This window comes from Cyprinus carpio, chromosome A16 (genome assembly GCF_018340385.1).
Source record: "Cyprinus carpio isolate SPL01 chromosome A16, ASM1834038v1, whole genome shotgun sequence".
Classification (NCBI taxonomy): domain Eukaryota; kingdom Metazoa; phylum Chordata; class Actinopteri; order Cypriniformes; family Cyprinidae; genus Cyprinus; species Cyprinus carpio.
The window spans coordinates 17,198,952-17,217,672 of record NC_056587.1 but is presented as its reverse complement, the minus strand read 5'-3'; the positions used below and the strand labels follow the sequence as shown (position 1 = coordinate 17,217,672).

The 18,721-nt window shown below is 35.3% G+C and overlaps 2 protein-coding genes and 1 pseudogene across 2 annotated transcripts; 2 read left to right on the top strand and 1 right to left on the bottom strand.

Annotated features, from left to right (window-relative positions):
• Positions 1 to 170: 170 nt before the first annotated feature.
• LOC109090898 lies at positions 171 to 5,391 on the bottom strand (annotated as a pseudogene).
• On the top strand, positions 5,368 to 8,899 carry siglec15l (sialic acid binding Ig-like lectin 15, like). The gene is made up of 8 exons (XM_042772999.1): positions 5,368 to 5,620; positions 5,938 to 6,312; positions 6,571 to 6,918; positions 7,013 to 7,040; positions 7,133 to 7,215; positions 7,297 to 7,415; positions 7,639 to 7,659; positions 8,678 to 8,899. Exons 1-6 carry the CDS (start codon positions 5,557 to 5,559, stop codon positions 7,410 to 7,412), a joined length of 1,014 nt encoding a protein of 337 aa, XP_042628933.1. The 5' UTR covers positions 5,368 to 5,556; the 3' UTR covers positions 7,413 to 7,415; positions 7,639 to 7,659; positions 8,678 to 8,899.
• A 21-nt stretch (positions 8,900 to 8,920) lies between these two features.
• On the top strand, positions 8,921 to 14,715 carry cmtm7 (CKLF-like MARVEL transmembrane domain containing 7). Its single transcript, XM_019116452.2, has 5 exons — positions 8,921 to 9,175; positions 12,709 to 12,885; positions 13,009 to 13,107; positions 13,377 to 13,458; positions 14,118 to 14,715. Exons 1-5 carry the CDS (start codon positions 9,056 to 9,058, stop codon positions 14,129 to 14,131), a joined length of 492 nt encoding a protein of 163 aa, XP_018971997.1. The 5' UTR covers positions 8,921 to 9,055; the 3' UTR covers positions 14,132 to 14,715.
• Positions 14,716 to 18,721: the final 4,006 nt, after the last annotated feature.

The window sequence follows — 18,721 nt, the reverse complement described above, 5'->3', positions numbered from 1 at the left end:
CAAAAAAGTTCAAACTTACATCAAAATCTAAGATTTGAATCCTCGCTACTGGTCTTTCTTTGAATGATTCATTGGTGCATGTTATTTAAGAAAAAAAAAAGCCATGTTTGACTTGAAACCATCAGTCGAGAAGACAGAAATGGTTATGATGTTTTGTATAAGTAATCCCAAGTAATCCCAGTTAAAGGCGGAAAGTAATGTAAAATTCTTTATATTTTTCAACCCACAGCTTTTTTAAATTTCATTTGCAAAACTTATTTGACAGATGAATGAACAAAGATAAAGATTTATATTTTTCAGTTAGTTATTATATTAGTTAGTGTATAAGTCACTCTGTGTTAAATTATCCAGTCAGATCAGACAAAGATGGGCGTCAGAGTCTTATGGCTCACTTCAGAAGAGGAAGTTTATTTTAATCCTTTGTATTTTTAACAACACACATTGGACAAGAAACAGCTTTGAGACCAGAGTGTTCTGATTATTTGAGCATGACATTTGTGTCTTTTCAGTGCTCCACACTGCTAGCTCTGATGCTAAACCTCCTCTTGATTACCCAAGCTCCCAAACCCAGAGCCAAAAGCAGCTTGCTACCCAACACCAGAGCAAGAACGAGCTCTTTGGGGTTGACCTTTCTGGACTGGGGGGCAAAAGGTAGAGCGTGGCTTGATCCTTCCCCAAAGAGTTTGAAGCCGCACAGAGGTACTGTCGTCGAGGCTTGACGTCCAGCAGTTGGCATGAAGCATGGTATAGCCCGGTAGTGTCCTGAGAAAGAGGGAATGAAGTATCTCCCTCCTGAACACCATCTGGTTCTATCCACTGAACATCAGGAAGAGGGGAACCCTGAACATGACATACGGCTTTGAAGCCATATGCTTCAGTCCCTTCAGCTGACAAACTCAGGATTCGTGGTGCAGCTAATAATGAGCAACATAAAAAAATAACCTGTCAGAATATAAGAATTGGCTCCCTTTCAGAAATTTGAATTGGTATGATTGGAATGACAGGAAGTGAAATATACTGAATTACAACAGTGCCCTTCAGGAATAAGTTAACTTAAAATAAGTTTGCACTTATGGCTTAGGTTTTTTTTTTTTTTTTTTTGGTGGTTGGATTTAAAGATTTACAGGTCTTGAAAAAGCCATGCCGAACATAAACTCAAATACTCACTAGTCCACTTTCACATGCTCATTGTGTATATACTCTTGCTCTTTCAAGCTATTCTAACTAGATTTTAAATGGTGATTGAAAGAGTTTTTGAAAGCTTGGTGGTGACCTTTAAGTCATGTGACCATGGTGTGGGTTGATTATAGCTTATTACTCTACTGATTTTGTTTAGCCTTCAAAATTAATGAACGTTGTGCTCATTTGTGAAGATTATCTTGAACAAAATGTGAGAGAATCATAAACTTTTGTTTTACACAAAGCTTATTTTCTGTAATAATCAAAAAGCCAGTGGAAATATCCTGGTTTTTGTCAGAGGAAATAGGGTGGTGGAAATTTCTGGGTTGGCCTACAAAAATATGCCATCTCTGCAGTTCTCTATTCAGAGAAATTCAACAGCCATTCAGAGAAACAATGTGCTCTTCCTTCAAACAGATTTGTCTATAAGGCCTTTAAAATGTTCAGGACTTTTTAAATGTAATTCACACAAAGCTTTATCAACATCCCCCACACCATTACACCACCAGCAGCCTGCACAGTGGTAACAAGGCATGATGGATCCATGTTCTCATTCTGTTTACGCCAAATTCTTACTCTACCATCTGAATGTCTCAACAGAAATCGAGACTCATCAGACCAGGCAACATTTTTCCAGTCTTCAACTGTCCAATTTTGGTGAGCTTGTGCAAATTGTAGACTCTTTTTCCTATTTGTAGTGGAGATGAGTGGTACCCGGTGGGGTCTTCTGCTGTTTTAGCCCATCCGCCTCAAGGTTGTGCGTGTTGTGGCTTCACAAATGCTTTGCTGCATACCTAGGTTGTAACGAGTGGTTATTTTCAGTCAAGGTTGTGCTCTTCTATCAGCTTGAATCAGTCGGCCCATTCTCCTCTGACCTCTAGCATCAACATGGCATTTTCGCCCACAGGACTGCCACATACTGGATGCTTTTTCCCTTTTCACACCATTCTTTGTAAACCCTAGAAATGGTTGTGCGTGAAAATCCCAGTAACTGAGCAGATTGTGAAATACTCAGACCGGCCCATCTGGCACCAGCAACCATGCCACACTCAAAATTGCTTAAATCACCTTTCTTTCCCATTCTGACATTCAGTTTGGAGTTCAGGAGATTGTCTTGACCGGGACCACACCCCTAAATGCATTGAAGCAACTGCCATGTGATTGGTTGATTAGATAATTGCATTAATGAGAAATTGAACAGGTGTTCCTAATAATCCTTTAGGTGAGTGTATATCAGTGTTCCCTCTAATTTTTTTTCTTGCTGAGCAAATATTTTCTCTATTGGGTGGACATTTCGGCCACCTTTGCAAAAAACATCGTTTATACCAGACTTGTACAGCGCGCACACAAAAAAAGTGTGTAACTTTTTAACTTTAATGTGCTATTTGTATTTGATTTGACCGTGACTAAATGATGTACATTTTAGATTACCTGATAAAACTTACTGAATATTATTTCACAAAATAATACTGTGAAATATTATTGCAATTAAAAATAAAAGTTTTCTATTTTAATATACTTTAAAATATAATTTATTCCTATGAAGCAAAGCAATTTTCAGCATATTTTATTATGTTTTAAGTTTTATTTTATTATTGTGTTGTAATTCTGATATGTTGTTTTGTTTTCTGTTTTGGTATATTTTAAAATGTATTGTATTACTGGGGACTTGTGATTATTTTGGGGATTCTTTGATAAATAAAAAGTTAAAAAAGGACAGTGTTTATTCAAAATAGAAATTTTGTGTTACAATATACACTACTAAAAAGTTTGTGGTCAGTAATTTTTTTCTTTTTTTTTTTTTCTTATTTTTACTTTTATTCAGTAACAATGTGTTAAATGGATAAAAAGTGATAATAAAGACATATTTTTAGAAAAGAGTTCTATTTTGAATAAATGCTGTTCTTTTAACTTTTTATTAATCTAAGAATCAAAAGAAAAAAGTATCACATGTTCCAAAAATAAAAAAAAAAAAAACAAAAAATAAGTAAAAATATTAAGCATTACAACAGATTCAACACTGATAGTAAATCAGCATATTAGAATGATTTCTGAAGGATAATATGACACTGAAGGCTGGAGTAATGATGCTGAAAATTCAGCTTTGCTCCTCGGGAAATAAATTATATTTTAAAGTATATTAAAACAGGAAACCAATATTAGAAATTGCAATAATGTTTCACAATATTACTGTTTTTTTTTCTTCTGCATTTTCGATAAAAATAAATACATCCTTGATGAGCAGAGACTCCATTTAAAAACAAGGTCAATTATTTATTAGGTTTATAATATAGGCCTAACATAATATATCAAAACAACTGAAGTATTTAAACTGATAGAATAGAATAGAATAGAATAGAATAGAATAGAACAGAACAGAATAGAAACTGAAGCATTTAAACTGATAGAATAGAATAGAATAGAATAGAAACTGAAGCATTTAAACTGATAGAATAGAAACTGAAGCATTTAAACCTGATAGAATAGAATACAATAGAATAGAAACTGAAGCATTTAAACTGATAGAATAGAACAGAAACTGAAGCATTTAAACTGAGATCTGTAAGTTAAATATTTAAATAAAAATAAAAACGTGAACGTCAATTCTTCTATAGCTATGTAAACTACACCTGTGTGTGACTGTAAATGTCTCTGAGTTTTGTTACCGTTCTGTGCCCATCATCCGCTGTTTCCAGCACTTAATCAAGCCGCTCTTCTTTAATACATGATGACGTTTTATTTCACGTCATTGCGTTTGCGTCGGCGCACGATTTGAGCTATTTCGTACGCAACCATTAAAATATTCGGTTTCTACAGCGACTCATTTGCCGCACATTCCTTTTCTTTGAAACTAACCACATTCACCGGTTCTAACTCTATCGTGATACCAACTCTGTAGCGGTTTATCCGAGCATTGCAATTCATTCGCTTTCGCAAATGGCTTTCCCAACTCATTTATGCGTGTGCGCGGCACATTATTTCTCTCTGCGCGGCTGCGGTGGAAGAAGTGCGCGGCCGCGCGCGCGCGCAGCTTAGAGGGAACATTGTATGCTTTGGTTGAGTGTTAAGTATTTTTAGTTCATTTTACTTAATTTTTTACTTCCTTTTTAACATTTTAAGCCAAATTGCAGTTCTGCTCACTGTTTGCAACCTTAATTCAAATTCAGAAAATGTATTGAATTTTAAATTGAATTTTGAAAAGCATTCTGAATGGAACACAACACTGTTGTCCATATGCTTAATGTTAAGTATAACAGTCTTGGAACAACCAGTCAGTTTGCCGTTAGAGTTCATATCAAATTATTTTTATAATTTCTGTTTTTAGAGTTATGTATTGATTAGGCAATAATTAGTTTGGGGTCTGTGCTTTATAGTCTGGGTCTGGGCATGAATAGTTTTCCAGGACCAACAAAAGATGTTGATTAAGGGCAGCAAAATTACAGTCACTGTAATGATACAATGTTAAAATATGATTCCCTTCTCTCTTAAGACATCAGATGGTAACATACAGAAATCAACTGATGATTTCTTACCCTCCACTCGTAGACGTGTACCCAATGTGCTCTCAAAGCTCATATGGGGGTGCCCCAGTATCTCTACATGGCAGTAGTAGCAGTCACTATCCTTCAACGTCACGCTGTTGATCCTGAGTGAGACGCAGTGGTTTCGGTGGTTGCCCTCCAGGCAGTAGCGCTGGTCCTGGTTGGGCTTTAATTGGTACAGCTGGCTGTTGTTCAGGCTTGTGCAGCTAAACAGCACTGTGGCGGCCCGTCCGTGGCCCAGGGTGTGGGTGGGTGAGTGAAAAACAGGGCAGCACTACGGGTACCCCTCTATCGCCCGCTCCTCTGTGGATGCTTTCATAAACCAGCCCTCATTGTCTTTGGCTAGCTAGGGAATGAAATGAAATGAAATGAAATAAAATCCTAGCAAAATGTTCCTATTTCTGACACACCATCACACATTACTGAATTCATACATCTACCAATATTACTATCTATCTATCTATCTATCTATCTTCTATCTATCTATCTATCTATCTATCTATCTATCTATGACAAAAAAATCAAATGACACAAACATTGGAACTTTATAATATAACTTTAGTGATTAGACTTTAGTGAAATAATTTAAGAAGTTTAAGAAACTTTAATTTAAGAGCCACAAGAACCCTGATAAAGATTTCACCATGTGGTGCGGCTGTAAGCAATTCATTGTGAGAAACTTTTTATTTTTGGAGCAGGGCCTTTCAGAGGAAACTACCTGCACAGACCAGTTCACTTTTTGGAAACGCAAGTAGACAGTTCCTTATTTTCATCATTACTTACCATCTTGTTTAAGTCACCTTCATTTGAAATCTTCTGTCTGTGAGATCGCGGAATGTTCTCTCTGAAGATGCAGGATTATGTGTTTGGTTTGCTTTCTTTTATTTGTAGTCTCAAAGGTAATATATTATTTTTTACATTTTAAAAGCAAGGATATAACTAATTCTACACTGCAAAAAATAAAACAATACATTAGGCATCATTTTTGGGGGGTTCTTCTGATACCATACAGGCAGAGAACTGCAGAACTGCTAGACGCAATAATGAGTTGCAAAGCTTTCCTCATGTATCTTTTTAATTCTTATAGTGTATGAAAAATTAAAGTGAAATCAATAAATGTAATCAGAAAACATATCCACTAAAAACTATGATTAACTCCTAATTTAGAGCTTGTATAATGTTAACATATTATATATTGTTCTGTTCTCATCCGCAGGGCTATCATGTTCACCATGGACCATGAAAGTACAGGATCGGGTCAATGGCACATTGGGACAAAATATGATTCTCCCTTGCATCTTTACACACCCAAAACAAAATACTTACACCGGTGACATCACTGTTAAATGGATGCAGGTCAACAAACATGAACCCATTTTTATATGCATACTTCACAACAAGACAAATGCACAAGACAGTAACTGTATTTTTCCAAGATCATCAGAGCGACTCTTGCTTCAAGGTGACCCCAGAAAAGGAGACATTTCCTTAGGAATCAATAATTTACAGTTTACCGATGCCTCACAGTATATCTGTAGGGTGGAGCTGAATTATAATAAATTCGAGAAACACACAACGCTTAATGTCAATGGTAAGATTTACACAGCATTTGTATTAACACACAAATAAACAGCAACCCAGAAAGTATTTGGATGCTTTTGGACACTTAAGTTGTTTAGTTCACCCAAAAATGAAAATTCTGTCATCATTTACTCACCCTCACGTATGCATGTTCTACATGTATTATACATTTTAATTGCAGTTTAAGTGTCTAAATACTTTTTGGAGCCACTGCATTGTATGTATGAAATTACAGATTTTTTTTTGTTGTTGTGATTGTTAACTGTAGCTCCGGCACAAATCCTCAGCCTATCCAAGGATTTAGAGGTTCTGGGTATGATGGTGAAATGCATTGCCCAAGGGAATCCACTTCCAGAAATAAAATGGACCTCCTTATCTGGACCATTAGAAAACGTTCCAATCAAAACTGACCACAGCAACTTCATAGTCATCAGCTCAGTTCCATTCTCTGAGCAGGATGTGTACACTTGCCAAGCTGTGAACTCACTGGGACAGGTTCAGAAAACATTTCCACCAAACCATTCAAATTGTTTTGGTCTTATGGTGACGACTGGCATTCTGGGGTGTTTGCTGCTGCTTGGGCTTGTGTTGTTCACTTTAGATGTGATGAAAAGAAGTAAGAGCCTGATTATTTTTTTGTGCATTTTTTAATTAAAAATTGTTATGTGCAAATTCTAATATGCTGTATGTGCTATTTCCAACAAAAAAAGGACAAAGTGCACAGACAGTCGTGCTACAGTAAGATTGCTTGTCATTCATTTAAATTGGAGACTGAAATAGTACATCTTTATTATATTTTAATGTAACTCAATAATTGTTTTCATTTTCAGTGATAAACGGGTACAGAGGGTTAAAACCTCTATATATCAAGCTAATGAGACAGTTTATGCCAATATCAGCACTTGTCCAGTTGGTGAGTAATGATTAATAAAACCTATATAATTGTCCATCATAGTGTCACATAGTACTAATACAGATATATTATTCTTTCTAGGTCGTGAACAAGGTTATGTGTACTCGACTGGGGCATTGAGAGAGGGGGGAAAGGTGATTCCCAAGTCCCCAAAAAATCGGCCCCTAGGACCCCCGCCGGACATTGGCGAAAAGTGAAGTGTGAGGACTCTTTTACTATTGTGTTTAACTTTGTAATTGCATTGTCTTAATTAAGGGTCAGTTCATTTAATAGATTTTGATGAACCGACTTCGATAGACCTTAAAGAGAAATACAAACGCTGAAAAAGATATAAGGTATCAACAAACAACTTAACTATAATGTGCATTAAATTAAAACATTTTTTATTTTCTTTTTTTATGTGTGTGTGTGTGTGTTAAGCAGTTGATGCTGAAGAATATTATGGTATGTATTGCAGGTTTTTTCTTTACCTGAGAAAAATGTAACACTGTTTTTTTTTTCCATTAAACCTTCAAATAACTACAGTTTATATATATATATATATATATATATTCATTAGTGAGTGTGTGTATTCAGTGATTTGTGCAAGGGGTAGTTGACAAAACTAGTCACCCTTTTTAACAGTCTTCTGCTTGTGGTAGAATTTTTTTTATTTTATTTTGTGTCTTAAAAAGGGCTGTCAAGTGATTATTGAAAAACAAAAGTAATTACATAATGTGCTGATTAATTAATCAAATAAATCTCAAATAAATGAGATTAATTAGTTAATGTACATCATGTGCCGATTAAAGATAAAGTTAAAGATAAGTGTTCATTGTGTTAATTCAGAAAAAACACTGAATAGACATTACAAAAAAAAAAAAAGTTGAAGTAGCTTTAGAAATTTTTTTTTTCATTCAACATACAATATAAATAAATAGTGAAATATGAAATTATTTTTTTAAAAGAAACAATACTCTGAATATAAAACTAAACATGCCAGTAGGTGGCGGCAAATCCCTGTCTTAAGTGAGTCATTCAATCATTCATTCAATCGATGCAAGTGACTGCCTTTATGAATGGTTCACTGAATCATTGACTCACTCGATACATTTAAACACGTTGATTCATTAATAAAACACATAATGTGTCTAAAATGTAATTATTCACACCTTTCTTGGGGGTCAGAGACACCCCCCACCACCAAACCTGACTGTATAGGCCTAATAGTATTGCAGTTGTGGAATCTCCTCCTAGTGTCACACCCATAGACACAGAATAGGTGGGTAGAAGGGTTTTGCAGTCCTAAAGTTGTGCCTTATTGGTCAGGTACGAAGAGTATAAATAATAATTCTATTATTTGAATTACTTTAGTTCTACTGTTAAGGCTAGGGCTAGGTACTTGAGTGAATTATTATCTCTAGACATAAAGTGAAACTGCACGTTAACACTTGTTATCACGTGGTATCTGTTTCTTTTCCAGGCACTGATCCAGATGGACCAATCACATTTGTTTTTGATTATTCTATGATAATTTTAAAAAAATCATTGTATTTAAGATTTGTATGGTGCATTTTGCTTCGTATTTCACATATATGTAAGTATAGCAAACATGTTTAAAAAATAATATTATATTTTGGTGTGTAAATGTTTTCAAAGCTTTGAATGCAGCTGTGGATTCAGCCTTTGAGCCTCCACACGCCCCCGCGTGGACGAGCCTGTTTTATATCCTGTGTTCACGCGTCCTCGGTCACACTCTGTTGCAGTTGTCGCTTCTCCTTACTCAGCTGTTAGTTAAATGTGAACGATTTTAAATAAATATCATCTTAATTGTAAAGTTTCTCAAATATTATATACCAGAATGTCTCACATTGTTGTTGTTACTACTACAACCACAACAACAACATCCACTCCGGATGGAGGATTTTGCAACCTCGGTTATGCGCGTTCATTTCAAGGATTACTGAAAATCGGCCAAGTGGTAAGAGAAAGTTATACACATTTATTTTATGAAGTAAACGTATACGAATGCATAGAATCCTTAATGTAGGGAAGATAGATGGTTTAAAGATGGTAACTTACTGTTTTACACCACGATGCTACATTGACCCACTAACGGAACTCTTCATGAAAAGGCTATCGTTACATTTATTATGCACTAACAATGCAGGATACAGAAATCAGTGCATTTATTTACAGCAGCAAGTCTAATATTTCTTTTGGGGAAACGTTGGACAAAAGTCTTCGAGAAGTTACACATGATTTTCAGTGCTGAAAAATATTGAAACGTAACGTTACTGTAACATGATATTACTGAATGAATATGATAATCATTCAGTATCAAGGCGGATAAACACAATTGGGCTTATCTAGGCTACTTTATGAGTTCAACAGGAAACAACAGAGTTCACAGGAAAAGGCTTTGTGTGTGTCTGTGTCTGTGTTTGCATAAATTACTCAACCTCTTGTGCAACAGCAGTATTAAGAATAAAAACAGTAAGATAGGCCAAAAAAACATTACTGCAAATCTCAGAGCGACTAGTAATAAAAGTTTTTTGTTGTTGTGTTGTTGTTGTTGTTTTTGATGTTATCAATTAAATATTTTTATGCATAAATGCTTCATTGTTTAACAACTTTCCACTGCTCTGTTTATGAATGCTAATAATTATACTAATACTATAATTTGTTTATGTACAAACAAAAGATACAGTGGAGCAGTGGATTATTTTACAGTAGCACAGCTAATATATTTATGTTAAAGGGGTCATATGATGATGCTAAAAAGAACATTATTTTGTGTATTTGGTGTAATGAAATGTGTTTATTCTGTTTAAGGTTCAAAAAACACATTTTCCACATACTATACAATATAGTTTCTCCTCTATGCACCGCCTTTCTGAAACTCGTCATTTTTTTACAAAGCTCATTGGGCTGAAAAGCGAGGTGTGCTCTGATTGGCCAGCTATCCAGTGCTTTGTGATTGGCCGAATGCCTCAGGCGTGTGACTGAAATGTTACGCCCCTTAACATACTGTGATGCATGTCCTGTTCAGAACACCGACGAGACAAGACAAAAACAATAAAACCCATTACAAACGAGCCATTTGTTGCATCCAGTGGGGACATAATTACGGATTATAATGACTTATTCTTTGTTTTTACACATTACATCATGCCGCGCAAACATAAAACCATGTCTGCATTTGTGATCTGAGAAACGACAAACAAGCGCTATTCTGTACTGCTCAAAATTCGCGTTATAATCATCAGTGGCAAATCCTTTACATATGTAAAGGATATATACATATAATTTTTGATTGCTTCCATTGTCCTCATTTGTAAGTCGCTTTGAATAAAAGCGTCTGCTAAATGTAAATGTAAATGTAAATATGTAAACATACTTACAGACTGTGAGTCAGAACAGCCAGCATTGTAGTCTTTTCTCCCAGGATTAGGAAACAGTCGTCCATAAAATGTGCTGCACACATCTGAATATTTGGGTTGAACTGTTCTGGAACAGTGTTGTAAATACAGCTTTACCACTGATTTCTAGTTGTGTCCTCTTTTGGAACGCCAAACAAAGTATTTTCGCTTTCAAAATGAAACAGTGTCTACGCAACATGGCGCCGGCAGCAAAAGAGAGAATAAAAGGTTACGCCTTCTTTCTTTGCGTGAACATTTGGGAGGCATTATGCAAATCTTCCCACATTGTGACGTAGACATGTCGGGGCATGTTTAAACAAGCCATTTTAGGGGGGCGCTGGCAAGTCTTAACTTTTATAAAGAATATCTCTTTGGGTTTCAGACTTTAGTCTTTGCAACTTTACAGATCTTCTTTATTCACTCCAAAGAGAAAGGAACACTTGAAATCGCATCATATGACCCTTTTAAGACTAACACACCCCGGACGCTTAGGAACAGCCGGCTACTAAAATGGTTGCAGTGATGAGAGAGATTTAGAGACATTTGCACTGCAACATGTGGGGCCTCTGTGGAAAAAAGAGGGCTCAACACAAAACCTGCCAAACCCAAAGATTATAAATTCATCAGAAAAAGATAGACAATAAGATAAGTCGTTTGACAACAGAATTCAACAGGAAACAGGTTCAATAGGAAACACCAGTGTTCACAGGAAAAGAAACTTTTAGGTATTTGCATAAATTATTTAACACTTCTATGCAACAACAATTCATACTGAAGTGGAAAATGCATATTATTTTAAGCTCTAACAGTATTATAGCCCTAAACAAATATGACTGCATACCTTAAAATAGTAGGGGAGCACGGGGCACAAAGTAATGCATAGTTAGTTGTAACACACATGGTTTGAATATTTCCACACATGCTACTGTAGCATAACAAAATTTATGGTATTTATTAGTTGCCATATCAACACAATATAGAGAAAAAAACTTGCCAAAATTCAAGAATCTTTTGAAGATATCGCTACTGATTATTTATTTTTTTTTAGTTTGAATTTGTGGATTTATTAATTTTTTTATTTTTGTTTTTAGTTTTTATTTTTAATAAGACAAATCTATTATTTTAATTTAATATTTGTTTTTTCTTTTTTTTTAATCTCCAATATGTTATTTAATGTTTGTTTATTTTGAATATGAATATTTTGATTTTTTTACCAATGTTTTTTGTTAAAAATTATGTAGGAAAAGTAATAGATTAATTTATGACAAGAGTGCACCCTCCAAAATCTACATCATAACAGGAGTTCTGACCTTGTCAAAAAAAAGTCTTCTTCGTTGCCTTTTTCTCCGTCACACTTTAGAAATAATCAGAAATTATATATCAACTGAAAACTTAAAATCTCAAAATTCATCCTTTAAAACCCATTTTAAAATCAGACATTGCATTACCACAAAATGGTACATCAATATCTTGTTATAAAATGTTTTTGTTCATGAATGTGGATAAAAAAAATTATGAATCCCATGTGGATTTACACAAACTAGAAAGTCAAAAAGTGTTACACTGTGCCCCGCTCTCCCATAATACTAGAGCAATATTATTGTTTTGACTTTATTATTTTGAAAATATTAATCATGCTTATAATTTTTTGTTGTTGTTGATTTTTGTATATATTACACTAAGAAGCAGAAATAGGACAATAATTGCATTTTTAATCATTTAAAAAATGTTTTTTTTATTTTAACATTCTTATTTCTTAAATGTTTTTTAATTTTATTTGTAAAATATTGAATAAAAAGTTATTAAAAATCAGACACTTAAAATATCAGAAACATAAAAATTGTTTAAACTTGTCATTCAAACTTCTAAAATTACTAAAGCAATTAACAGAAACTTCTTTACTTCTCGTTGTCCAAGGACTTGTTTTATTTATTGAGTTGAATCATCTTGTTGAAATCTTGTTAAGTTAATCCAAGGTTTTTCTGAGGAAAAGCATCGCTACTTTGTTCTCTGTGTCAAAGTAAAGTATTAGTATTCGCTGTGAAGTGCACAAGGGATATTTAAATGAAATTTCCTACCTCTAATTTTGCAGGTGATTCTCCTGATCGCTTTCCTTTGTGTGCACTGTGAGGATCGGTGGATTGAAAACTCTTCCTTCAACTACTTTGAGGTGGTCACTGCTTGGTTTCTCGTCGTCTTCTCAGTCTTCTTCCTCATGCATTTGTTTCGACTTCAAAGCAAAATCACATGCATCAACTGGATGTTGACGGTAAGCGGTCACAGTTCACTAACGCAACTTCTTACCAAAGATCATATCATTAGGTGTCTTTTGTAATCTTTCAGGAAGTTTATGCTACTTTTCATCTCTAATTGGCCCTTTATTGTTCTTCAGGAGTTTTTACATTATGCTGTGGGAGGAATCCTGGTCTTTATCGCCTCAATAGTTGTAGCTGTGAAGAGTTATGGGGTCTCAGCTTTGATCGCTGGATCTGTGAGTGCCTTTTTATGCTTGCAATATGTGCAGTGCATGCTGCTGACTGGCCAGGGGAATGCACAAAGCTTTCTTGTGTAGGGATGAGAAAGCAGGAAATGCGAACCGTTACTGTTGCATTACACTCTGTTATTGGGCAGTGCATGTGCAATTCTTATAAAAGGTCTTTTAGGCATCAAAAGCAAATGACATTTCATGTTTAGTAATACAATTTATGATTATAGAATGTTGTTAATATGTTACTAATGCCTGTTTTTACATAAATGCAGGTGTTTGGCTTTATAGCTACTTTTCTTATTGCAATCAGCATATGGACTTCTTATAAGGTCACATGTGGCTCTCAACCAACTGGTGAGTCTGACCCCGTTTTAACCATGTAATTTCTAAAATATGAAAGCCGTGAACACATTTTAAAGGAATAAAAATTTTAAATTAAAATTTGCTGAAAATTCACCCTCAGGCCATCCCAAGATGTAGATGAATATTTGTTTATTGGAACAGATTTGAAAAATGTATTACATCACATTACATCATCATCACCAATGGATCCTCTGGGTGCCATCAGAATGAGAGTTCAAACATCTGATAAAAGCATCACAATAATCCACAAGTAATCCACATAACTCCAGTCCAACCATTAACATCAGAAATCAGTTTTATGGATTATGAACTTGTATTTTAGCTGGAAGCAACAGTTTGAGGTTAAAAATGTCTTAAAGATGAATTTGTTTATTATAAAAACCCAGTTTTTTACTTCACAAGACATGGAGTCTGGACTGGAGTCGTTTGAACTCTCAATCTAACGGCACCCATTCACTGCAGAAGGTCCATTGGTAACCAAGTGATGTAATCCTTAATTTTTCCAAATCTGTTCTTATGAAGAAACAAACTCAGCTAAGTTTTTGATGGCCTGAGTGTGAGTAAAGTTTTAGCAAATATGAACTAGGGTGAACTATTCCTTTAACAAAAAGAAAAATTTTATTGCATTATCTCCTGATTCTCTCTTGAAGGTGCTGCAGTGTAACCGGATGGAAGAAACTGTCTTATCAGCTGGAAGTAGCAAGAACAATTCTCAGTTTGTTCTGGACTGGAGAGATAATGAGTTCTTTAAGGACATTAAAGGGACATTTTTGGTTGTTTTTGAAGGTGCTGTACACTTCAAGAGTGGATTTCTTCATCAAAACTTTATTGCCTAAGTGAACTTAATCGACTGGGATCAAACTCAGAATTTTTCAAGAGTAAGACTGGTTTATTATAAGAGTGGATCTTTGGTATGTTTGTCAACAATGTCTGAAACTAAAAGGGGCCATTTATTCATGAGAATGTTTACATTATTTATTTGACAGTATATTGTGTGATCCGGATTTGATTCAGTGCCTGTGATCAAAGAATATTTTAATTGAAATGAGGTGTTCAAGAAGAACTGATGCTGACACACAGTATTATTATTACTATAATTACACGAGTTGACGTGTATTTTTGCTTTTCCCAGTATCTCTATATATGATATTATGATATGCAACTGTAAAATTTTAAGAATGTATTTTTGGCTTTCTAAATGTGAGTCCCTTTGTTTTATACACTGTGATAAAAGAAAAAGTCTCCTTATGTTGTGTATGTTGTGTTGTGTCTACATTGATTTGAAAATCAGAATTTGAATCAGAACAAGACTTTTACTCGTCCTCATGTTATTCCATAAATGTATGGTTTTTTTTATTATGTGGATTGTATAATAGTATACTTTTCTTTATGCTGTTGACCAAACAGCTTTAGTTTCCATTGAGTTCCATTGTGTTTTTTGACCATACAATGGAAGTCAATGGGAACCGAAATGTAATCACGCCATGGCCCCCACGCCAGAGCCTCGTCACATTTACATTTAATAATTTAGCAGACACTTTTATCCAAAGCGACTTACAAATGAGTAAGTCGCTCAGCGCTGTCCTCCCTCTGTCAGCTGTACTGCCCATGATGGCGGTTGCCATGTAATCCATGAATCTGCTCCAGAGCCCGCTCAAGACCTAGAGCTCCAATATGTTGGCACCAATCTGTGAGTTTACCTGCCTGTGCTGTTTTGACCAAAGAGACCATCCCTGAACTCACAGTCTGCCATGTCACAGCCAGGGAGACCATCTCTGAGCTCACAGCCAGCCCTGTCACGGCCAAGTAGACGGTCCCTGCCTGTCCTGCTATGTCCTGCTCTCTGCCTGTCCTACTATGGCCAGGGAGGCCGTCCCTGAACTCTTTGCCTGTCATGTTACTACCACTGAGACCATTCAAGCTTACTCTGCCTGCTCTGTCATAGCCAGGTGGCCTCTCCATGTCTCTGCTCCACCATGGCCTCCAGACCTGTGGTGGTCTTCTGCTTTGCAGGCTTTACCTTGGTCACGTGCTCCGCTCTGGTCGCCTGCTCCACCGGCTCCTCCGTGGTGGTCATCTGCTTGCCGCCTGCCCTGGTGGTCTTCAGCTCTGCTCTGGCTTCCAGGTCCTCCACTGCTCCATTGCCAGGTCCACCATGATTCCATGATGCAGGTCTACCACTGCACCACGAACCTCTGCTCCACAGTCTAGACCTGCTATTGCTCCACGGCCCAGCACTGCCACCCTTAGAGGGAGGAATATGTGACGTGGGCTTTGGGTTTTGTTTCATGTTCATTCTTTTCATATCTTTTATTTTGTTTCGTTTTTTTCATAGTCATGGTTCCCGTCTTGTCATGTGTTTCCCTTGCCCTCATGTGATCCTGCTATTGGTCCCTTTGTTCTATGTGTCATGTTCTGATTGGTTGTCTAGTTCATGTGTCTTGTTCTCATTGGTTGGATTGTGTCATGTGACCTCCAGTGTTTGATTTATATATCTCTCATGTTCCCATTGTCCGTTGTCTAGCTTTGTTCATGTAATCCACTGTTTGGTGAGTTTGTTCATGTTTTTGCCAAGCCGATTGTTGTTCATTGTGTTTTTGCTCTCTTTTGAATTGTATTAAACTTCACATGGGTTCTCATTCAACTTGCCTTCAGTGGACATTCTATATAATTATACATCATAATATTTGTTGTATTGTCTTTATACTGATTTAAAAACAAATGCATTACAAAAAAGAATTGTCTGGATGCATTACAGTAATGAGGATTATGGGGCAAATTGGTATTAAAATTATGTTATGCAATGCAACCCTTAATGGTCAACAGGCTTCATGTCATTTTATATAAATGTTTCTTTTGGTTCTAGGATGAAATATGACCTCGACACGTGTTTTTTAAAAAAAAAAAATTTGTATTATCGTACCACTGTTTAGTCAGACTGACTTTAATGTAGCAAAGTGATAGGGTTTATTAATCACGCTACCCATTAATATTAAAATGTTTAAGATATCTTGCAGAGCTACTTAACACAGAGTGACTCTTCATGCTCACTAATTATGGTTACAGAAAGAGGTTGTTGTTGGGCAAGAACTACTGGAAACCCCTGACCTCTATCAGGGGAGGTGCCTCCAAAAGAGAAAGAAGGAAATACAGTACAGTGACGTGCTAGGTCACTTATGGGTTGTTTTATCTCTACTGCAATGTGGAAGAGAATTAAATTCCTTGGGGATAAATGAAGCCATTATTTATGGAGGGAACGAGTGAAATAGAGCAAGCTGCCATACTAGAGAGAGTCCATCCTAGTATTCCAGCTAATTTGAAAACATGTCTCATGCACATCAGAACCCCTCCTTAAGGCTCTATTTAGAGCAAAGCTGAAGCAGATAGAGCTTTGGTAACTGATTACACAAACACAACACTGAAATGCCCAAACAAACAGGAAAAAGAGGGTAATGATTGGGATGCAATAGAGGAAGAAATTTACTACATTTCTCACAGTTGCTGGTCATACTTTTTGGAAGTGCAATGGTGAAAAACCACCACTGCATGACCCACGAAAGCAGTTTGCTGCAGATGTCAGTGTGTGGTTGCATATGAAGGAACTAAGGATCAAATGCAAACTGTGTGTTTTGTTTCAAGAGAGCAACCATAAATTTGTGTTGTTTTACTTTTTTTCTTTTACATTTATTTATTCATTCACTCATTCATTCATTTATAGTAATTTATCATTTTATTATTTCCACTACATCATATAATCATTTTTAACAATCATTATAGCCATTTACATACTCATCACATTGATTAGTCATTTATTGATGTTTTTTTAATATTATTTTTCCAATGTTGTTTAGTCTTATGATGTGTGGTTTCAAGGAATGATTGTCTTTATGAGTAACCGATAGGAGAATGTCTTCATTTCAAGGCTTTTAACATCACATGTTGTTGTGAAATAGTGATTTTCCATTGCTCTGGTCTGTGATATCATAACACTTGTTGGTTTTGGGTACCAGACAAGATTTCCTGTTAACAGGTGTTAACAGAAAACTGATATTTTCTGATAGGATCTGGCATCCTGGGCTGGATCTGACATTTCTGGCGTGGAGGCATGATCTAACACACATTAAACTTGATGTTATACCCCCCAGAACATAACCTGTATGAGCTGCAGCATGCCATTGAATTAAATACGAGAACTTTTACAGCACTTTGTGGATTCTGGCCTGCGTGTGTTTGTTAGAATGAACGTAGTCTGCCCTCTTGTGGTCTGTTGCAGTCTTCAGTTATTATCATTAAAACTAAAATTAAAACCATAAAAACGTTACTTTAAGTAAAATCGAATTGCATAATACAATTTTATGTAATTTTATTTTAGCTGTAGTTGCTAGGGCATCATTTCTCATTTTCATTTAGTTTAAATTTATGTAGGCTGCTAAAATAACTAAATCTAAGATGAATAAGAATAAAAATGAATAAAAACTGTGCATAATAATAATAATAATAATAATAATAATAATAATAATAATAAAACTGTCTAAAACACTCTTAATAAAATAACTAAAGCTTTAACTACAATGGAATTTAAATGTGAAAGTGTAATAAAATCTCATTTAAAATATAAAGTATAAATATAAATTATACCAAAATAACAGGGTCTGTGAATTTTTATTTATTTATTTTTTTAAATAAGCCTTTATTAAATCTCTTCAAAACACAAACGGGCATTATAATTGTTGAAATAGTCCACAATGAGTCTAAGCAGCATATTTTGAAAGATTATATATACAAACAAAATAATTTCTTACAAATAATAAATACAGAAATATTTTTTTTAAAAACTATGTATTAATTAAATTTAAGGGGGACTAATCAATTAATACTGCAGTAATTTAGAGAGTTTTAAAGTATTCTGTTTGTCAGCTGCTTTAAGGATTTAAATCAAATTTTCAAATAATTTTTAAAATGCCACACAACTTGGAGCAATTTAAAACTTGAGTAAGTCAGTGAAACTATGATTATAAATGTGGCATCCGTCCAGCTGGAAATGACTGACCTCTAGTGGTGGCGCTGCAGGCCTTCATGTTTCATTGTGGTCAAAAATACAATAGAAGGATTTCGAAATCAGATCCAAGTTCAACTGAATTTTTATTATTCCAAGATTAAAGAGCTGGTAACATTTGTCTAACTGGCATCACTGTCTCTTTAGTGAATGCTCAGTAGGAATAATTTGGCAGGATTCATTTGTAAACTTGTAAAT